Source organism: Protopterus annectens, chromosome 1.part1, assembly GCF_019279795.1.
Source record: "Protopterus annectens isolate FY-2018-M chromosome 1.part1, PAN1.0, whole genome shotgun sequence".
Classification (NCBI taxonomy): Eukaryota; Metazoa; Chordata; order Ceratodontiformes; family Protopteridae; genus Protopterus; species Protopterus annectens.
Window position 1 is genome coordinate 1071525754 of NC_056726.1, and position 18761 is coordinate 1071544514.

Consider the following 18761-nt stretch of genomic DNA (forward strand, 5'->3'; position numbering starts at 1 on the left):
ACCTATCAAAATACAACATAAACAAACTGGAAACTAGCTATAACAACATAGCCAGATTTGCCACAGGGAACCCTTTCAGAACCCACCACTGCCACAACTTCAAACAACTAGGATGGTCAGAGCTACAAAACCAACTATTGTATTATCAACTTGTTATCACACAAAAAATTCTTCATTACCCAAATAACTCCCCAATCCTCACTAATCTGATCACCCCTTATAAAAATCTTTCAACACTTCGCTCTGCAAACAAACTACTAATTTCTAATGTCAAATCTAACAATAAAGCGGGGGACTCTCTATTTATCAATATTGTGGGCAAAATTTGGAATAACCTTCCTATTACACTCACATCTCTCTCATCAACATCTCTCTTCAAGAAACACCTAAAAGAACACCAGCAACTACTCTGGCTCTGTCCCTGTTCAAAACCAGACTGAACCGTAGTTCCCCTTGCACTACCCCTATCTTCCCTGCTATGACCTCTTTGTAACTAAACTCCTCAGAGGTCACCAGTACACTATCTAGTGCTTTGTTTGTTCTTCTTTCATCTATTTCCTTCATTCTTTCTTCTTTCTACCCCATATGACTCAATAACTCTGAACCCTTGTTTTCTCCTACACTTTTGCCAATTATAAAGTTTTCCTGTGCCTCTATACTTATTTCTTAAACATAAGTCTTATTTTTTATATCGTTTTTCTATCCAAATATTAATCCTCTCATGTGTAGTAATTCATATAAATATGCTTTTTAAGTATTGAAATTTTAACTACTGTAGACTTGTTTTTATCTATTGTATTTTTAACTACTGTTTTTATGTTATTTTACTTAACTCAGAGCTTATCTCCCTGGGCCTCTACTGAAAAAGAATATGTATCCAGCTAGACTAGCCCAGTCAACAAATGTAAAATAAATAAAATAAATAAATAAATAAATTATTATTCCTGGTTATTTCTAAGATGCAGTAATGTCTATTTATTTATTTATGTGTGTGTGTATGTATGTATGTATGTATGTATGTATGTATGTATGCATTTATTTATTTATTAATTATTTTATTTATTGACATTTGTTGACTGGGAAAGTCCACTGGGTCAGAAATCCATTTTCAGTGGAGGCCTGGGGGGAGAAGCTCCACAATTTTCAAATAATCCATAGAAAAATACAGAGTTAATGCAAAGAAACTATATCCATCAGCATAAGACAGGGGTATTGGCTTATGTGAATTTTAAGTACATAGATATTATCATACTGCGAAGACACAAAGTAAATAATTTTCCATTCAGAAAATGCAAAGTAAAATATAAACATGCAAAGCAAAATACTTAGAGCAGATAAATTCTAGGTCATAATTAGATAAACCAGGGCTTACTGCATGCAAAACATTCTTGGTTGTCAGCCCTAGCTCCGTGCACAGTGGTGTTCTTATCAGTCAGTTAGTTGGTTCTGAGCTATAAAATCGTTTCCTGTGTTAATTGAACGGGTGATTTTATCAGCAACTTATTTCTGCTAAATAGCACTTTTGCTATGGAGTACCCTGCTAATATACATGCCATTACATTTATATGTAAAATACAGAAGTGAGGAAGCTAATCTCATGGATCAGTGAAGCTGTATATCCAAGGTCTCACTGGTGCTTCATCTATTTAAACAAATTGTTTCTAAATAATTGAAAGAAGTATGCCTTTGGGACATTAACTCCTCCACAATATGTTACTTCTAACTATTTTATTTACTTCACATTGTGAGTATTTTACATTATATAATTATTTTTAGTTTAGAAATATTCATATTTCAAGAAAAGAACTCTTTCTGGATGTTTATTAAGTAAGAGTAAATGTCATGGCATATTTAAGTGATGTTGATGTTCCAGTTATTATTCATAAATTGTATTTAATTTATTTATTAGTTTTTGTTAAGCTGGGTACTATACTGATCTGCATGGACCTTTTTCAGACTCAGCCTGGGAGCACCATCTGATTAAGTCACTTGCTAAATATATGGATTATATACTTGAATGTTTAATATATTTAGTGCATGTTTATTTCATGTAAAGTGGGAAGGACATTTGGTTACATTTTGCCAGTATGTTTAGCACTCAGTTCATAGATACATATTACATTTCTTCACAATGATATTATGATTTTAAAGCACATGATGAATATTATTTTTAACACTGCCTTTTTGGAGATAAAGTTATACTGCATATTCAGATACATCTAATATATGCATTTTTTTAATTGATATTTGTTCTTATTTTATTAAGGCTGGATAGCACAAGTATGCATTTTCTGTGAAAAACATTTCTATTTTTATAAAACCCTATTTATTGAAAAATACAATGTTCATGTATAACAAAGTGATATAATGTCTGGCACTAAGTGCAGCAAATAAAAGTTCCAAGAGCTTATTCCTGTAACCAAAAATACAGGGTCTAATTCCTGCCACCTCTGTTTGCTAGCTGTGTGATACTGAGCAGGTCACTTCCCAATACAGTGCTCATTGGGGCACTTCTGAAAAGGGACACTTGTGTCATGGGCTTAGCGCATTAACAAATGAATACAATTAAAAAAACAAATTACATCTCTGCTCTTCAAAACTTGCCTGTACACAGGTAGCATCACTTATTTATGATTGCTTGGCAGTTCAGCATATTCTTTTCTAGAATATTCTAGCATCTCACTGTCAGGTTGTAAAATTTCCTATGTTTAAAGCCTCTCAGACTCTATACAGCAGCTCAGGTTTTCTGCCACAAGAGGAATGTGACAATTTTCTTCCATACATTATAAGACGGATGAGAGGCAAAACTCAGGTTTTGTGTCCCGGGAGGAATGTGACAATTTTCTTCCATACATTATAAGACGGAGGAGAGGCAGAACTCAGGTTTTGTGTCCCAGGAGGAATGTGACAATTTGCTTGCATACATTATAAGACGGAGAATGTGACAATTTGCTTGCATACATTATAAGAAGGATGAGAGGCAGAACTCAGGTTTTATGTCCCAGGAGGAATGTGACAATTTTCTTGCATACATTATAAGATGGATGAGAGGCAGAACTCAGGTTTTGTACCACAGGAGGAATGTGACAATTTTCTTCCATATATTATAAGACGGATGAGAGGGAGAACTCAGGTTTTGTGTCCCAGGAGGAATGTGACAATTTGCTTGCATACATTATAAGACGGATGAGAGGCAGAACTCAGGTTTTGTACCACACGAGGAATGTGACAATTTGCTTGCATACATTATAAGATGGATGAGAGGCAGAACTCAGGTTTTGTGTCCCAGGAGGAATGTGACAATTTGTTTGCATACATTATAAGATGGATGAGAGGCAGAACTCAGGTTTTGTACCACACGAGGAATGTGACAATTTGCTTGCATACATTATAAGACAGATGAGAAGCAGAACTCATGCTTTGTACCACAGGAGGAATGTGGTACTTTACTTGCATACATTATAAGATGGATGAGAGGCAGAGTGATATTGAAGTTAGCAAAAGTCAGCATTTCAGTGCTGAAGCTAATTTAGCAGTGGAAATATTTGTAGATGTTTAGAGTCTTCTGGCTATGTTTGTTAGGTTTCACAAATTACTAAATATATCATATCATATACCTGGTTGTTCAATACTTTTAGAACATGTTTATTTAGAGTAAAACAGAATGTATATTAGAGTTTATTTTTACATTATAACAACACGTGTTTGTCATTCAATTCCGTTCTGCAAATTAAACTTCTAGATAGGGATGTTATGCTTACAAAGGATATGATTATATCCTGCTGCCATTTTAAGCTATTAAATCTCAGGTCTAGTTTAAATAATAACTTTTAAGCATGACAGTCTGTCTGTGTTGAAATGGATTTAATTAGTTACATTATTTCTACAAGTTTGTATTTGATTAATTCAAATGATTAATTTCATAATGCATATCAAATTTTGGATCCTAACATTGTTATTGGGGTTTTCAGCGGTGTAACTGTTAATGAATATGTATTTTAGGATGACAGACTAATAAATGACGAGTCTGACTAGAGAGTATAAATTCTAAAGGATTACATTTACGTACAGAGTAAGTCTGCATTAAAAAAAAATCTATTCATTGTGCAGAATAAGGTGTGAATGGAAAGCATCTCCAAACTGCCATAAATATATTTGTCTCCTCCCCTATGCAAACATTAGTACATTTTTCTACTTTTAACTATAAGCAGTAACCTACACCTTAGACACAGATGAACAGACAGTTGCAGTGGGCATAATCCGCTCCTTAAACAAATATAAATAGTTGCTATTCCTTTATGGCACGTAGGTTTACATGAACCATGGAAATATTTTTAAGGCAATATTAATTTCTTCTTTTCATGTTTATGTTTCATTGCAGGTTTCTTCTATATTACATATATGGAGTTCTTACTTCAGTGATGATGACCACTTAATGCCCTCCTCCTGGTGGGTCTATATTATAGCATTGAAATCTACAAAGATCTAATGTTATAATATCGAACCCTAAACATTGAAATCTGCAAACATCGAAATGTCAGAATAGCGATTTTTTTTCCCAGGGAAAAAAATCGTTATTCCGAGAAACATACACACAACACAAACACACACAAAAAACAGCAATCCAGACACATACACTTAAAATTCTACACCTAAACCTAAACTAAACTTTAAATACACTACTAGTTATCTGCTTACCTTAACACAACCCAACCCTAAGATCCGCCACTATCGCACACTCACCTCACATGCGCCCTAACCCTAAATCACCTAACCCTAACCTACACACAATCGCACACTTACCTGAACCCAACCCGTAATGTTCCAACACATTGAACGCTGAAAACAGCAAAGCCACGGCAACGGCCCACCGAATTCTTTCCCTGGGAAATAATTTGGTGTCCTGCACCTTTGCTGTTTTCACCATTCGACAAAACTGGTTCAATATTATAACATTCAAACTTTATAAAATTCAATGTTATAATATAGACCCCCTCCTGGTCCTGTTATCACTGTGTTGCTGCATCTCTTATCAGCCCTCTTGCACCATCAGTACTACTAATGCCTGACAATATTGCCATATCTGCCATCAGTACATGTCCTGGTGGGTCAGAGAGAACAAAAATTTAACAAAGAATGGAAGGGACTGCTGCACAATTAAAATGTTGAGGAGAGATAGAGAGCTTGGTATGCATACAAGATGTATCCAGTTTCTATTTTTTCTTCCAGACAGTAGACATATCAGGCCAGCTACTATTACTGTCTGTATCCATCTTAGTTAAGTGCTATCTTCCTCTTGGTTAAAGTCTCCTGCTGTTACACCTGGACTCCACTGGGAATGGCTGGCAAAGCAGTTGTGTCCCTGTCCTCCCCCCACCACCATGAGGCAGAATCACCATAGCTGTTTAGTTTTAACTCCACTGCATCAGGACCCCAGCTCCTTGGTCTCCTCAGTAACCCCTTTCCCTGGTGATGCAGTAAGTAGCAACGCCTCTGGTCTGTCTGGAATGTGTTCCTTGAACAGGGCTGGGTTATTTCACAAAAGCAGTATAACCATATTGCACATATTATTTCAGACTGGGCAGCATGAATACACTGAATTCAATTAACCAAGCCATTTCTCTGTGTACCAACCTTGCACTGCACACTCTGGTGGTAGCTGTGTGCTCCAAAAAATGAATGCAAGAATGTAGTTCTACTTTTCTTAATGACCTTCTGTAAAAGCTAGTAGCAGATGAAAATGCAATTGGTTTCACAGCTTGTACAATACTAAGTCACCACTCCCTTGTTTTTCTGCAGTATCTGGTGTTTATTCTGTCCTGTCTGAAGCACATTTCTCTTCATGGATCTGAATTTCTAGCATGGATTATGAGAGTGCTGCCTTCAGGGACCTAGTGCAAGCACTCTGCAGGATAGCCTCCCTGTTAATATTTTATGCATGTACATATACCCTCAAGTTTAAATTACAATACAGTTCTAGCTTCTTCTTATACTGTCATGGTAGAAGAAAGTAAATGATTAAATATTTTATTTTATTTGATACTGTAACAAACAGACACATTTTCTCTACAATACCTAGTTATTCTAGTTTTTTTTTTTTTTTTTTGAAGACTATTTATATTTCATTGTCCAGGCATTACTGAATTGCTATGGGGCAAATGTGTTAGGTAGTAGAACCAGTATTAGTGAATAATTGATTAAAATTAATTTTTAAACTTAAGTATGGGTAATAGTATTATTTTTACAGCAAAAGCCTAATATTGTATAGTGCAAGAATGTGCTAATTTGGAGAGCACCTTGCTTATTAATTAAAAAAAACAGAAACCATCATGACTTCAAGATACATATGATAGATTGCAACAGACCAACCATTTCTGAGTCCATTCACATTTATCATATGTTAAAATTCTTCTTGGAAAGATACTATTTGCCATACAAAAATGAATTTTAATATTTAAAAATGATAAAATCATCTTCATATTATCATCGTTTTTCTACACTTAATAATGACCTCCTGGCTGGGTGGTGTTGGGAAATGGTAGACCTTTCACAGACATCGAGGCCATGACCCTAATGCATTGGTCTTCAGAATGCCTTGGGCTGGTATGGCATCACACAATGTGTACCATCCGGGGTAATACGATTTGTGTACAGCATGTGTGTTCATTGTAGGAATATGAGAAAATAAGACGATGAGAATGCAACTTAGTTTCCAAAACATTCTTTGTGTTTTATTCCTAGTGCTGAGACTGGGATTTTTCCAAATGACTGGATCATGGCAATCCTGATCATCTTTCTTTAAAGTTACTCTGTTCAAAAATTGGGAATGGATCTGACATCCAGTTTGAGGAAGGTGGTGCAAGCATGGAAAAATAGTTAAAAGATGATTAGTCCCTCTATCAATCAATCAATCTTTCTATCTATCTATCAATCAAAAAATAGGTTTTAACCAGCATGTCTTAATGAGAGGAAGGTAAAGATTTTCATTTCTTTATTGAGCCATGCTGTCCCTGTTAACATTTTCTGACATCTAACCTGTAGTATGAGGAGTATTTTATTTCTAAGACATTTTTATAAGGCCTTAGGTGGCTGCCTCTTACCATTATGACATGCTAAGCAGTGTAGTGACTCAGTGATGAACATCTGTACCCACATTGTCAGGATGTGGGCTTCAGTTCTAAACTGTTTGTATGGAATTAAGCACATTTGCCCCCATGTGCATGAGACTTTTGTAGGCACTCTGCTCTTTCTTTATAGCTACACAAACACATGGTGGCTAACTGGTTACTTGAAACAACTTCTTATAGCTACCCTGTGCAAAGTAACTGACATCATGGCTGAAAAGTGTCTGAAGGCCAGTTTACTTACTCAGTTAACAAATTAATAAATTCAAATAGTACATTAGACACTGCTTTAAATTTAGTGTCAGGGCATCCCTACTATACATTTATGCAGCAGCATTGCACCTTACTGGGACTGATGAACAGGGTGTTTCCATCTTCACTAAAGAAGGCCTTGCCATTTCAGTGCTTAAATAGCCAACAAATGAGCCTAGCTATCTGGAGAAGTATGCCCCTTTCTTAAACCTCTCATTTATTGGGAACTTTATTGATAATGTGAACTAAACCATATACTCCTTTTACCCATTTCATGACTTCTTAGACACATATTAGTTTTGTTGCAGACTTAGGCACACTCTGTGGCAGTCCTCATGGGAGTGGATAATGGCTTCCTCATCATGATAAATTGATGACTGCAGTCTGTCTTTGCCCTCCTTGATCTGTCAATGGCCTTTGATACCATGGACCATACGTGCAAAACCTGATTCTTAAATCCTCCGAGGCAGAATCTAGTAATAATCATTTCATGCTTCATTGTTCATGTTTTCATATGTCTGCAGAGGGATTTTATTTATTTATTTATTTTATTTATTTATTTATCTTACATTTGTTGACTGGGATACTCCAACTGGATACATGTCCATTTCAGCGGAGGCCTGGGGAGAAACGCTCCAGATGTACATACAAAGACTATTACATATAAATGTAAAAATGTGAAACATTTGTCAAGATTAATCTATAAGATGTAAGTTTACATATTAGATGAAAATCTATTGTAATCTTTTGTAAGACTGGCTCAAAGCAATATATGATAAAAAACATTCATAAATTCATACTCCAAAACATTCAAATTCATACTCCACCAGTTTAACAATAAATCCCTTGTTATTTGGTTGTAGACAAAAACTTGGGATGTAGTCAAAGTAGAGGAAGATGACCTGTTGTAGCATACAGGCATGTAGTATTAGTTAGTCTGGATTGGTGCATAGGCACAGACAGTGTCGCTTGAAGTACTGTATTAGATTTTTCCAGAATTGTATTGGGAAGAGTTCAGAAATAAGGTCCGCAGTAAGGGAGTTCCAGGTTTTGCCCACAGAATTGGCAAACAGTGATTCTGCAGCTAAATTATTAGCTTTGAAAGTTCGAACTAAGAGTTTGTCAGATGAACGTCGTACCTTAAGGTTACTATAGGGGGTGGCGTAGTACCCTAAGGTTACTATAGGGGGTGATTAGGGTAACGAGTGCGGAAGTATTTTCAGGCTGATAGAGAATCTTATGAGCAACTATCAGTTGATTGACCAGAAGTAGATCAGGTAATTCAAGCCACCCTAAAGAGTTAAGGGTGAGACAGTGATGAGTTCTGAAAGCTGTTCCAGTGGAAATCTGGCAATGCTATTATAGCAACTAGACAGCTTGTTAAGGTTAGTCAGGTTTGTAAGTAAAGGTGAAGCATAAAGGAGGGTGGAGAGAAGGTGTGTTTGGGCAATGACAGTTCTAGCTAGTGGAGTTAGGAAGGGCTTAATCCTATGGAGAGATCCAAGGTTTTTATTGACAGTCTTGATAGTTTGACTAATGTGTGCGTCGAACTTGAGGTTATTGTCAACTATTACTCCTAAGAGTTTGGTAGAGGGGTCAGGAAAAATGATGGCCCCATTGTTAGACCAGGTCATTTTTATATGTTTCTCTAATGATGTTTCCAATAGTGAAATGAATGGTTTTATGTGTTTTATACATGTCTTACTTAATAAATAAACTTCTACTAGAGGACATAAGTGCAGTTTTGTCAGGAGTTGAAAGGTCAAAGGTTACAGCAGTGAGCAGTTCTGAGTGTGGCAGTTCTGTACTAGGTATGAACATTTCGTCAGAGTTACAAGTTATTTTAGACTTCAGTAGCAGATTTTACGGAAAAATGAAAATGCTACAGAATGTACACTAGTGAGCACAGGTGACAATTATAAGAATTTGCATGCAGTCTAGTGTGCAAATGATGCACAGAATTTGAAGAATTGATTATGACAGGAACACACAGATTCATGGGTTAAAAATAAAATAAATTCCAGTTCAGTTGCCAAAGCTGAAGTGTAGGAAGTCAAGTTACTACATTTTCAGAAACAGTATCTTATTCTCAGAAAAGCAAAGACAGACTGGAAATGGCCAATAAGAAAAAAAAAAAAACAGGTAACAGTTTCAGGCTAGTACTGCATTCAAAATTGATATATGTATTTGACATTCTGGAAGCACATGTTGTGTATGGTATAACAGAAATGACAGTCAATTTAATTCACACAATAAAGGGTTAAGAGTTACAAATCAGTCAAATTAATTTGTTTGTGTTATTGCTTTGCTTAGCAGATACTAAGACCTTTGAATTACGGTCATAAAGTGCTGCAATGCATAAATAATATCTTGATACAGAAACAGAAAAGCATTCACCAATATTAAATGATGTTTTGCTAGTTTACAGAATATAGAATTTAAAGTCAATGCTACATTTTATAAGTGACCGTAAAGTCAAATGTTCAGATCCCACAGCATAAATATTATGTGTCATTAAAGATACATGTTCACATCTCATGTTAGGAGAAGAATGCAATGTAATTATACTATGTGAAGAAATGTCATGCACTTGTGTAAAAGACAGGCAACAAAACATGAAAAAAGGTAAATAGATAGGATTATTAGTAATAAATCTGGCTGAAGATTTGCAGAAACAAGCTAATACAGTATATGGTAATTAATCTGGCTGAAGATTTACAGAAACAAGCTAATACAGTATAGATTCATAGATTAGTACTAGGGTAACTGCCCTTGTGTTTTATTTTTAAGACAAACAATATCCCCATGTGAGATTCAAACCCTGTACCTTGTGTTTGTAAGGCAAACACCCTAACCATTAGGCCATCCTCCCAACCCTGTATATGGTAATTACTCTTCAAAATACACATATTACAGGTGTAAAAGAGAGAGTTTACAAGTTATAACATGTTAAAGACTTGCCCAGTTAAAATTAAATCATAAAGTTAAGACTTCAATCCAAACAGACCACAAATGCTCAAGTCACACCTAGTGGTCAAAATTAAAATAGCACTTTTATTTACTAGATAAAGAGAAATTATTTTATAGTAGTACTAGTGATCATTATAGTATCCTTTGCAGACCATAATAATAGATGTATAAAATAATTACAGAAGTGAATACCATTTCAGTAATTTCAGAGACAACTGTTACAGAATAAAGCTTACATAAATACAACTAGTAGAATAAATCTTACATAGGCCTAAAAAAATGTAAGATTTGACCTCTTTCTTCATTTTATATTTTATATTTTAAATACCTACAGAAATAGATACCTGCATGTTCAGTTATCCCAGGAGGAGCTGTAAGATCAGATATCATTTAAATGTAGTTTGTTAGACAAAAATACAGTATTTTCTTTGTATAAGTCTAGAAATGCAGTCATATTAAAGCAGGCCTTCACATTTTGCATGCAGTTTTAGCGAATGCACTTTCAATCAGTGAAAATAGCCTTCATTCAAGAATACTGGTAAGAATAGCAGACATTGCACTACACTGAGTACAAATAAATCTTATTTGGATGGTACAAGGCTTGGGAACCAAGGGTAAAGAGGCATGTAGAAATTCACAGGGTTTTGGTATTATTAGGAAATACTTCAGACACAGTTACTTCATTTGGAGTGATATGCAGAAAGTCATTGCAGTGCAGTCCTCTGAAGTTTGATATAGACACTCAAGAATGAGTGCAGACATCAGGTCAAATATCCAGCATTCCAGAATATTAATGATAATATTCAGGAGGATAGGATGAGTGCAGAAACTACAGACAATTATTGCCTTATGAGTACAGAATTTACGGACAGTATAATGAGTGCAAAAGCTACAGACATTAAGATTTGACATCTCCCTCCATTGTATATAATAAATCATTCTTAACTGAACTACAGTGTATGCAGACTTTATTCTGAAATGTACAAGAAGACTTGGCACATAAAGGAGAGACTGGCACCTGTTCAGCACAGTTCTGGGTAATTAACAGATAAAGACATTCATTCCACCCTCATCCTAATTTTTTCCAGTTATTTCCAGTTCATGCCAGTATTCTACAGTCCTATCAGTTCTTACAGTGAGTAATTATTATTCCTGGTTATTTCTAAGATGCATTAATGTCTTTTTATTTATTTATTTATGTGTATATGTATGTATGTATGTATTTATTTATTTATTAATTATTTTCTTTATTGACATTTGTTGACTGGGAAAGTCCACTGGGTCAGAAACCCATTTTCAGTAGAGGCCTGCGGGGAAAACCTCCACAATTTTCAAATAATCCATAGAAAAAATACAGAGTTAATGCAAAGAAATGATATACATCAGCATAAGTATTTTTACCTGCACTTTAAAGTTTGTCTTTTGTCAAATTTTACCTGTTGAGGCTGCTCACTCTAGTGTGCTAGCCTGTGTTAAGCAATTACTGTACTGTTTTTACTGTTTCTGCTTTGAAAAAAAAGAAAATAAATCCTTGTTTCCCACCTTTCCTGACCTAGAATAGTCCCTAATACAGGCATTGCTGTATTCTGGACTTTAGTATAGTTCCTGTGTTGCCCATTTCCTTACTTGGATAGAAGGAAGCTTCTCTGTTCACCAGTGGCAGTGGGGAGCTTTGAGCAGCCTATCTGTCCCTGAAAGAGTGATCTCAGCAAGGAATCTTGTAGTCTATTGGCCGTTTTGGGCTAATTTCTAGCTCTTTCAAGTCCCCTGTATAAAAACCCGCTTTGGCGTGGTTTTTTGCTTGTTCCAACTCAGCAAAAGCTCCTCGTGATCCTGCAGAGTGGTGCTAGCAACAGAGAGGCAAAAAAGAGTGACTACCAACTGATTTAAGTATATTTTCCTGCTATTAACTCTGCGAGCATCTTCTCTTGATGAAAGCAAGTTAAATCTGCTGTTTTTGACTGTTTAAAGCTTGTTTAGCTAAGTATTTTTACCTGCACTTTAAAGTTTGTCTTTTGTTGAATTTTACCTGTTGAGACTGCTCACTCAAGTGCACTAGTCTGTGTTAAGCAATTACTGTACTGTTTTTACTGTTTCTGCTTTGAAAAAAATAAAAAAATAAAAAAAATCCTTGTTTCCCACCTTTCCTGACCTAGAATAGTCCCTAATACAGGCATTGCTGTATTCTGGACTTTAGTATAGTTCCTGTGTTGCCCATTTCCTTACTTGGATAGAAGGAAGCTTCTCTGTTCACCAGTGGCAGTGGGGAGCTTTGAGCAGCCTATCTGTCCCTGAAGGAGTGATCTCAGCAAGGAATCTTGTATTCTATTGGCCGTTTTGGGCTAATTTCTAGCTCCTTCAAGTCCCCTGTATAAAAACCCACTTTAGCGCAGTTTTGCATGATTTTGCGCATAGCACAGCATCAGGCAGCGCTGGTTAATCGGGTTTAAACCATTTTCGGCTCCACAAAGTCTACTCTTCACTTTTTCCCTTAGAACTGCTCTAACTCTCTAAATAAACACCCTATTCTAAATCTAAAGCCTTGCACTTGCTCCTAGAAGCAACTCTATAAGGTAGCACTAATAATCTATAAGCACTATATCCTCGTATACTCCCTTGAGTACTTGTCCCCTATTGGTCCTTGTTGATTCATTTATATAGGAGTCCCCTATACTATTCTAGCATGTCCAAAGGCCAGTTGCTGATTTCCTCTCCAGTCCAACTTGTGAATCTGGGAATCTTGAGGCAATGTTACAACTGCCTCATGTATACAGACAACCCTTTCCTCCTCCCAACAAGTTCCAACACATGTGAGAGATGCAACCATATAGCCAAACTGGAGGCTGAGCTCTCTCAACTCATTACTGGTGCAACCAGTCGGGAGGAGAAGGTAAACACACACACCACAAATCCAGTCTCACATAGACCTACCACAACAGCATATCCAACACATAAAAACACAAAAACATACTCGGAGGCTCTAAATAAAAATCTGCCAAAGCAGCAGAGACCTCCAAATCAGACATCCAAGCAACCACTACCCCAAAATAAAATACATGCAACACATAGTTCACAAAGTCAATGTGCCAAGCAGTCACAGCCCTTAAGGCTAAACAACACACCTGATACACTTGTAATAGGTGACTCTATTGTCTGACACACTGATGTCCCGCTCACTAGGCTGAACAAAGAGAAGGTCACAGTGAGCTGCCTGTCAGGAGCTAGGATCCGCCACATAACACAAGCACTCAGGTCACTCCAAAGCAAGTACAAATATGACTCTGTCATTGTTCATGCTGGTGTGAATGACCTGAGACGTACCTCCCTGGACTACATGAAAAGAGACATTGAGGAGCTCTCTGATCATGTAGCCCAGGCTGGTATGACCCTGACCTTGAGTAGCATTTTACCCTCACCAAGAATGATGCCACAGTATAAAGATAAAATGATCCATTTTAACAATTGCCTAAAGTATTGGTGTCATTCAAAGGGGATCCAGTATCTGTCAGCCTGGGATGACATGCTCGACAAGCCACGTTGCTTCACCAGGGACGGCTTGTACCTGTCACACCTGGGCTTTCAGATACTGGCAAAGGCTCTTGCTACCCCCATAGTGCCTTTTTTTTGGCAAGGCTCGAAAGACAAACCTACCTCCATAGACAACACAATGAAAAAGAAACTAAGGGTAATGCTACTCAACGCCAGAAGTCTAAACATCAAAATGCACGCACTCGAGGCTCTCCTCACAATGGAGAATGTCGATATCTGTGCAGTGACAGAAACCTGGCTCAAGGCTCCCGAGAGCACCCCAGCACTACCAGGTTATACCTCATACCATGCTTTTCGGCCCCAAAACTTGGACCGAACCACAAAAGGAGGGGGAGTATCCATATTCATCAAAGATACCCACACCTCCAGGTTAGTGGCACTGTACGAAGCATCGGAGACCATCTATGTGCAACTAACAGTGAACAGAACGGCCTTCCAATTTGTAGCCTGCTACAGACCACCCTCCCAAATGCAGGAACCCCACTCAGCTTTCCTGAAAACACTGGAGAATATGAAGGTCTCTCCAAACACCATTATAATGGGCGACTTCAACTACCCAAACATAGACTGGGAGCATTACTCAACTCCCAACACCCTAGCCCAAAAGTTCCTGGAATTTATAAACTCAAATGCTATGGAACAACTAGTCACCACTCCCACAAGAGGGGAAAACATACTGGACCTGATTATCACCAATATGGGGTCTCTATGCTTCACACCACAGGTATACCCCTCATTGGTAAGATCGGCCCATAAATTAATTGCAGTGGATATCCACATCCTGACCCCAACCCCAGCCCAGAAAACCACAGTGAAAAACTTCTCAAAAGCTAACTTCACTCTTCTCAAAACTGAGGTGGAATCCTTCATAACCTCTGGGCCAGTGGAAAATACGGCCCTAACTGCAGAATCCTTTATAAATGCATTCTATGGACACCTCAAGGAATGCATGGATTGTGCAATCCCAGATAAAACCAAGACCCAGTCTTCCAAAGGAAGGCGTACTGCCTGGTGGACCCCAGCCATAAATAGGCTATACAACAGAAAGAGGAAGCTACTACACGATAGAGCAAGATCCCTAAAAGGGAAGGCATCTCTGATCAGTACTAACAAAAAACTAAGGTCCCTCATAAAATCATCCAAGGCCAGCTTCGAGAAAAAAATTGCACAGGACACTAAAGATAATCACAAGGCTTTCTTTAGTTATGTTAGGAACCTAGGTGGCAACTCCCAGATATGCTCAGAGTTAGTCCAAAATGACAAAAAATACACTGAACCCACAGACATTGCCAACATCCTGGAAGACAGCTTCAGTGCAAACTCCCCCCTTCCCCCCCAAAAGAGCAAATATCTATCCCAGCACAGTGCTGCCTCCCTGACATCTCAGATGCACAGGTGAGAGATGCGCTCTTCAAAGCAAAGAACACAGCATCAATGGGACCAGACAGTGTCCTGGGCTGCATCCTACATGAACTCCAAGAAGAACTAAACCCTCATATAAAGCTACTGTTCAATCTCAGCCTTAATACAGGATATGTACCCAAAGAATGACGTACAGCAACAGTGGTCCCACTCCACAAAGGTGGTGCCTCAACTGACCCTGGAAACTACCGCCCCATAAGCCTGACTAGCCTGGTCTGTAAGGCTATGGAGAGGATCATTATGGAACTCATAAACAAAGACATTGGTGACCTACAGACATTGGATCCTACCCAGTTCGGCTTTAAGGGCAGATCCTGCCTCTTGAAACTGGTAGATTTCTTTGAAACAGTCACCAAGGCTATTGATGAAGGGAAGGTAGTCCACACAGCCTACCTGGAACTCACAAAAGCCTTCGACACAATACCCCACTCGGGCATCATAGACAAGCTCTCCAGTTTAAATATAAACCCCTATGTCATAAGATGGGTTGCAAACTGGCTCAAGGACAGAACCCACATGGTCAGAATAGCTGGAGCCATGTCAGACTCTAAACCAGTTACAAGTGGTGTCCCACAAGGCTCAGTCCTGGGACCTCTCTTGTTCAGTATATATTTTTCTGAGGTTCAGGCAAACACGAGAGGACTGTGGCTGACCAAGTTCGCAGATGACTGCAAACTGGGCGCCATAATAGACTCTCCAGCTGACACAAGCATCCTCCAAAAGGGACTCATAGAGATGGATAACTGGTGCCGGAGCTATGGCCTGAAGCTAAATGCCAAAAAGTGTATTGTCATCTCCTTTGGCAAAAACAAAGTGCCCACAAATTACCACATAGGTGGTAATCCATTAAGTACGGAAAAAGTAATTGGGGATCTGGGGACCCAAGTTTGATAGTAATCTCTCCTTCGACAACCACATTGCCAAAGTGGTTAGAAAGACCTTCTATATAGCCCACCTTATCATGAAAGGATTCACATCTAGATCAAGGGAGGTCATTGTGCCCCTTTTCTCATCCCTCATCAGGCCCATAATTGAATACAATGCCCCATTTGGAATGTACCTCATCCGACACCTGCAGCAACTGGAAAGACCCCAAAAGTACCTCACAAAGAGGATCAAGGGTCTCAAGCAGATGCCATATGCTGCTCGGTTAAAAAAAACTCCAGCTCTACTCAGTTGCATACCGCCTACTTAGAGGCGATCTATGCCTGACGTATAAAGCCATGTCCAACCCGGAATTAATGGACATGCTCCACCTCAGAAAATCCAAATCCCTCAGAGCCACACGCTCAAGGGACTTGAACCTCAGCACAGAAATAAATAGGACATGCTGGAGGGACAGATTCATATCCCAGAGGCTCCCTTAACTCTGGAATAGGATCCCAGTCCATGTTAGGCAGAGCCCCTCACTGACTCTCTTCAAGAGGAATCTTGACGAGTGGATGGGAGATCGTAGGTTTACCCTGGGGATTACTTCTGTGTCACTACTAGACAGAGGCACAGTAAACTAACTTCAAGGGCACAGTAAACTCATTTAAAAGGGTGGCGAAAGCCAAATACTATCTGGCTAGGCTTGTAAATGCCCTGGGGCAGATAGGCTAGTACGAACCTATGAACCTATAAGACAGGGGTGTTGGCTTATGTGAATTTTAAGTACATAGATATTATCATACTGCAAAGACACAAAGTAAATACTTTCCATTCAGAGAATGCAAAGTAAAATATAAACATGCAAAGCAAAATACTTAGAGTAGATAAATACTAGGTCATATAGAGTAGATAAACCAGGGCTTACTGCATGCAAAACATTCTTGTTTGTCAGCCCTAGCTCCTTGCACAGTAGTGTTCTTATCAGTCAGTTAGTTGGTTCTGAGCTATAAAATCGTTTCCTGTGTTAACTGAACAGGTGATTTTATCTGCAACGTATTTCTGCTAAATAGCACTTCTGCTATGGAGTACCCTGCTAATATACATGCCATTACATTTATATGTAAAATACAGAAGTGAGGAAGCTAATCTCATGGATCAGTGAAGCTGTATATCCAAGGCCTCACTGGTTTGTTTGTTTGTGCCTTTCGGCTTATCCCGGTTAGGGGTCGCCACAGTGGAACTCCGGTCCGCTGATTGGCAGTAGATTTTTACGTGCCGATTTGCCAGACCTGACGCACAACCTTCAGCGAAGGAACGCCCATTCACGCATGCCTCCACACAGAAGACGCTCTAGCTGAGAATCGAACGGGACAACGTCTTGCTATGAGGCGACAATGCTACCGCAGCACCTGCTTCATCTATTTAAACAAATTGTTTCTAAATCGTTGAAAGAAGTATGCCTTTGGGGCATTAACTCCTCCGTAATATGTTACTCCTAACTATTTTATTTACTTCACATTGTGAGTATTTTACATTATATTATTATTTTTAGTTTAGAAATATTCATATTTCAAGAAAAGAACTCTTACTGGATTTTTATTAAGTCAGAGTAAACGTCATGGCATATTTAAGTGATGCTGATATTCCAGTTACTATTCATAAATTGTATTTAATTTATTTATTAGTTTTTGTTAAGCTGGGTACTATACTGATATGCATGGACCTTTTTCAGACTCAGCCTGGGAGCACCATCTGATTAAGTCACTTGCTAAATATATGGATTATATACTTGAATGTTTAATATATTTAGTGCATGTTTATTTCAAGTAAAGTGGGAAGGACATTTGGTTACATATTACCAGTATGTTTAGCACTCAGTTCATAGATACATATTACATTTCTTCACAAAGATATCATGATTTTAAAGCACATGATGAATATTATTTTTAACACTGCCTTTTTGGAGATAAAGTTATACTGCATATTCAGATACATCTAATATATGCATTTTTTAATTGATATTCGTTCTTATTATATTAAGGCTGAATAGCACAAGTATGCATTTTCTGTGAAAATCATTTATATTTTTATAAAACCCTATTTATTGAAAAAAAACAATTTTCATGTATAACAAAGTGATACAATGTCTGGCACTAAGTGCAGCAAATAAAAGTTCCAAGAGCTTATTCCTGTAACCAAAAATACAGAGTCTAATTCCTGCCACCTCTGTTTGCATGTTGTGTGATACTGAGCAGGTCACTTACCAATACAGTGCTCATTGGGGCACTTCTGGAAAGGGACACTTGTGTCATGGGCTTAGCGCATTAACAAATGCATAGAATAAAAAAATCTAATTACATCTCTGCTTTTCAAAATGTGCCTGCACACAGTTAGCATCACTTTTTTATGATTGCTTGGCAGTTCAGCATATTTTTTTCTAGAATATTCTAGCATCTCACTAACAGGTTGTAAAATTTACTATGTTTAAAGCCTCTCAGACTCTGTATAGCAGCTCAGGTTTTGTGCCACAAGAGGAATGTGACAATTTTCTTGCATACATTATAAGATGGATGA

The 18761-nt window shown here is 37.8% G+C and overlaps 1 protein-coding gene across 1 annotated transcript in view; it reads left to right on the plus strand.

Moving 5' to 3' along the window:
* The first annotated feature begins 1544 nt into the window (after positions 1 to 1544).
* Positions 1545 to 18761, plus strand: part of LOC122815395 — a 784394-nt gene continuing 767177 nt past the window's right edge. The window contains exon 1 of the mRNA XM_044087866.1: positions 1545 to 1744. Coding sequence (XP_043943801.1) covers positions 1711 to 1744 — 34 coding nt within the window. The 5' untranslated portion in view covers positions 1545 to 1710. The remainder of the gene's footprint in view (positions 1745 to 18761) is intronic.